The 5,064-nt window shown below is 34.8% G+C and overlaps 1 protein-coding gene across 1 annotated transcript; it reads left to right on the top strand.

Annotated features, from left to right (window-relative positions):
• The first annotated feature begins 474 nt into the window (after positions 1 to 474).
• On the top strand, positions 475 to 4,820 carry LOC145325944 (uncharacterized). Its single transcript, XM_080168968.1, has 6 exons — positions 475 to 569; positions 1,363 to 1,542; positions 2,025 to 2,187; positions 2,522 to 2,702; positions 3,306 to 3,471; positions 3,984 to 4,820. Exons 1-6 carry the CDS (start codon positions 524 to 526, stop codon positions 4,085 to 4,087), a joined length of 840 nt encoding a protein of 279 aa, XP_080025094.1. The 5' UTR covers positions 475 to 523; the 3' UTR covers positions 4,088 to 4,820.
• Positions 4,821 to 5,064: the final 244 nt, after the last annotated feature.

Below are 5,064 nucleotides of genomic sequence, written 5' to 3' on the forward strand. Positions count from 1 at the left end.
TTTGAAAACAATGAGGTAGGCTTGGTTTTCGTTTCTTTGTTTATTATTTTAGGTCAGGTTAGGTTACATCGGGTACTGGGCAGCCCCGCAGATAGCAAAATCTTTAGAAATCTTATTTGGGGTATAGTCCCTTTCGTGGCAACGCTCCTTGAGTGGCGATTCTTCATTTTTTTCACGGTAGCTTTTCTCCTATTTATAGTCCCTGCGGGTGGCTCTAACCCTGCGGGGCCAATTGCTTAACCCTGTGGGGCAATCACTAAACCCAATATGACCTAACTTAACCTAAAATAACCTATCAAAAGCCATTTTTAAAATTCGACGAATCGCCCAATAAGGGGCGGTGCCACGAACTGACTATTCCCCTTATTTGTACTATATTTGCTAAAAATACCCAACCAAATATCATGCTAAATTATATGAACACTATTTCTTACCAATTGTCGAAGTGTAAGGCAAGCTCCCTGTAATAAAATCATGTTAAAATATTGTCAGTGTGTTGTGTTATTCAGCCACTACAGTAGAGATGTTGTTAATGTGGCATCTTTTTTCGGCGGCTCTGTTTGCAACAGGTTTTCAACTATTTTTGAAGTTTATAGTTTGGTTAAGTGTTTTTTTACCATTGATAGTTATTTTTGAAAGTAGCTGGTTGTCTATCTGTCACTGTGTCAAGGATTACGCTAACCGCTGGACCACTTAGTAAATTAGTAAATGGACCACTTAAAAACTGTCTGAGAATTTTTAAAATTCTAAGGTTGTTGATAAGAATACAGATAAGGCTAATAAATTTAACCAACAAAAGTATATGGCAACCCTGCTGGGACGTCCAATAGGGAGGGAAAGGGGGTGTTTAACTCCTCCCCCCCCCCCCAAATAAAAAAGCTTGGACGTCCTTGCTTATATGATATAAAGATAACCACCCTAAAAAAAATTTTAATACATTTTCAGGTTTATTGACGCTCGTCTACAAATGGGTTTATGCCTTATTTCTTTCCTGTCATAACTATATAATGTTTATGTGTTTTTTTGTGTAATTAGTACCAAATAAGATATTTTTAAATAGATGTATCATCCTTTATTATTTTTTCCTAAAGGCTTCGCCTTTTTTTCAGTACAACTTTTTGATTATTATACCTGGTTTTCTGAGAAGAAATTAGTGTGAAGTTTCTCTAATAAATTCCAAGTCTGTTTGTCCTTCTGTATTTAGACATTTTTAGTAGCGAAGCTACTCTATGACTTTTTTTGAGATTTTTATCAGGGTGAGGAGGATGTTATTTTTGCCAGCTACAAGTTTCACTTTATAAGAGTACATGATAATCTGGTGTAAGATCCATGAAATAATATATCCATTTTAATATCATTTAGGCACAGTTGTGCTTGCCCAGGATGGAGACCTTGTCATGGCTCCCCCCGAACCATTTGAGAACAGTATCCCTCTGCCAGGAGAACCTGAACTGGTCGAGCTCCCTCCACCTGAACTCCCATCGTTGACTATTGGTGGCCTCCAACCACTTCCAACTGGAACAGAGGTTCCTCTTATGAATTGTGAGTAGTGATTTATATTAATATTTAAGTTGTGGAGAGACGAAATTAAGAATAGTTATATTTCGCTTTGTATTAAAGACAGCGTTCCGCTGGACTAGGCTAACAAAACGTTTTCCAATTTATGACTTTATTCTATTATTCGTGGGAAATTGTCTATAAAACAATACTATGTATATTAGCTAACAAAAAAAAAACTGGCATTAATTTTATGATTTTAATCTTATTCTTCTTGGAAAATTGTCTTTAATACGATGCTATACATGATTTTTCAGTATAACCAAGACAATTTTTTGTCTATATTTCTTTTCAATAAGAAATACACTTATATAGTGAATTTTATCGTTCTACTACTATTTTAATCCTTAAAACTCACACCTTTTTTAGCGCAACCTACTCCTCCGATTACATTGTATTTAAATAAACCAGAATACCCACCAAACGTAGAATTTTCTTGAACAATAAAAATAAATCTAAATTTTCAGCTAATGGCGAGGAACTTTTTGTGGAAACTGGTGAGGCTCATCCTAACAGCTCAGAAATAGTGAACCCAATGACAATGCCTCCCCTACCCGGAGAGGTGGGAGGACCCTCTTCAACAGAGGTTACCACTGAGGTTCCAACTTCTGAACCAATTTCATTCACAATAGGAAAGTAATTGCAATGTTTATTAGTTCAAATTATTTTCATCTAGAATAGTTTTAATCCTATTTCCAGTATGGCTTCCAACCCGAATAATATCCGCTGGATTAGAATTTGCTCTAAACCATACTGAAAAATCATGTATAGCATCGTATTACAGAAAATTTTCCACGAAATTTGAAATAAAATTATAAAAATAATACCATCTTGGTTATCCCGGGACGTCGGTCCCTCAGGCCTAACAAAACTGGTTTTTCTGTCTATAATACGATGCAATATATAACTATTACACCCTCCCTGAAACTGATACTTGGCTATGAGCAATTACCTTGGAATGTACAGGAGGCTGGCCAACCTACAGCTGTGAATCAGCTGGAGATAGGACTGGTGTGAGTATCCAGGAGGATTCTATAGACAATGTGGCAAGGGATGAGGATTGTCTAAAAGAATGTAATGGGAGTCCCCAGGGATGTGACTTCTTCTCATGGAATAGAAGGACCAAAGTTTGTGTTTTGGCCAAGGTAACCAATTTAATACAAAATTGCCTAAAACCCCCAAAAAAATATTATTCTCCATTTTCCCTTTGTTTCGAGAATCTGTTACTTCAAACAAAAATGTATAAGTTTAGATATATAATCCATATAACTACCTGGACCTAGTCTAGGGGACCTTTTTCTGCTCTTCATTTAATATTTACGACGCTTTTGGCTAATATTCAAAGACCCAATTGAAAGTCGGCACAGGGTCCACGGGGTGATGACATACAGTTATTTAACCCCTTCCCCCATCTATTGATTTAATTTAATCTTCAAGAAAACATATTTCTTTTTTACATCATTACGTTTGTATGATTATTTTAATATGGATCAAGCATACACGTGGATATTTTGTGAGGGGGAAAATTTTCGTCAATTTAGCTTGATAACATGGACTTCACTTATTGGTCAGCTGTTCATCCATTAGGATTGGAGGGGATGATGTAAAGGGGTTGGAAGGGTGGAATCGTCATTTTAGCCTCCTGCAAGTTTTACTTTATTAGATGAACATCAAAAATGTTTTGTAAGCTTTAGGTAATAATATCTCCACGGATATTCAACACAATAATGATAAATTATTTATTACAGGCAATTTACCCGGGGAAGGGAGGTCAAGAATCTGGATTCTGTACCAGAACCTACAGAGAATGTGAATTTGAAGTGAAGGATAAAAGTGGGGATGAGAGAAGGAAAGTAAAGAAGAAGAGAGAGGTGAAGTTGAAGGTTATACAGACCAAGAAGGCAGACAGTGCAGGTGAGTTTAGTGTACTTTCTAAGCAGCTTAAACTGCCTTTCCAATGGGAAAATGTAAAATGGCCTACAATTGGTGATTTGTGTTATATGACGTCATTTTTTATATACAATATAAGTTGCTTCGGTGCTTTCGCATAGACTTATTTCTTAACCATTACACACCCCCCTCCTTTCTTTCAAATTTTGGAAAAAACTAAAAAGGATTTCTGGCTTCTAACTGGGGGTGGGGGGTCAAACCCTACGTGGCCCAGTCCCTACGAAGTAATATAACTGTGGGCTCTTGTAACTTTTACTTAACCTCACCTAACCAAAAAAAATAACCAACGATTCTTTTTTTTCAAAAAGTGCGTTTTTGGTCCAGATTCAATATTAGGGAAACTGCTAAGTTCATTAATCATTCTCTAAAATGTTTATTTTTATACAATACGGCCGTTTAACTGATTTTATAAGAAATAAAATGAGCAAAAACACTTTTTTTATTGATAGAAATAATAACCTACACTGATTATCTAGATGTATGCAAAGCCAAATGTATGGCTTTCCTTGAATCTGGCAAACTCTGTACAAACTGGACCTGTCTGCAAACTTTATGGACCCAAGTTTTCTCCCCAGCCTAGACTCACCAATGGCTATTGCTTGTAATTCAATTCAGAGAGAAAGGGGACAATGGGCTGTTTATTAAACTAGGTAGCTGTGTTTAGTGCTCTAGGAAAATGGGTATAAATGTCACTGCTTTTGGCCTACCTATTCTGTTGATGTCATAGTAGAGACAAAGAGAAAGGGAATTGGGAAAGAAACCCCCTAGAAAAGAGATAGGGTAAAGGGTATTTCCTGACGTTATTTATTAGAATAGGTAGGTCAAAAGCAGTGACATCTATCCCCATTTCACTAGGGCAATATAGACAGCCACTTACACTAGTCCCCAAAATTTTATAATAACTTTGGATTAACAACTTTGGGCACTTAAGTGAATTTTGTTTGGTTGGTTTATAAAATTGAGTATTCAAACGTTTCAATATCAATTTTAATCTACAGAAGGGGATGTGCATCAATTTATAGGCCATTGTCTTATCCCTTTAGATCCCTGAATTAAATTACAGATATATATTCATTTCTTCAAGAACCAAAATATTTTTACTTTAAATTTAATCAAAATGATAATGTAAATTTTGATGTTCAAAATTTATCCTTATTTAATATAATAGTAATTATTTAAAGAATAAAAGAGTTTATTAATAATTTGCCTGAAAATATGTTCAAATATGTCGCATGTGTTTAGCATATTAATTAGTATCTTTGATAATATATAATTATACAATAAAACTTTTAAAATAAATTTTTAAAAATTAAGTTTTTATTGCTTGGCTATTTGAATAATTTGTAAAGAAACATCTGTTTATGAAACAAATATAACATTATTAAAAGTTTCTTTGATAAAACAGGAAAAGTTCTTTGATAACAGATTATTATTGAATTAAAGTTATGCTGCTTTTTAAAGCAAAGCTTTTCTATAACACTGGTCGCCGGAAGGGAAAAGCAGTTTTTTGAAACAGGCTCTCTGAGAGTATTACAGATTCTGATATATACATATATA

This window comes from Acartia tonsa, chromosome 8 (assembly GCF_053477335.1).
Source record: "Acartia tonsa isolate MP-2025a chromosome 8, ASM5347733v1, whole genome shotgun sequence".
In the NCBI taxonomy this organism is placed as follows: domain Eukaryota; kingdom Metazoa; phylum Arthropoda; class Copepoda; order Calanoida; family Acartiidae; genus Acartia; species Acartia tonsa.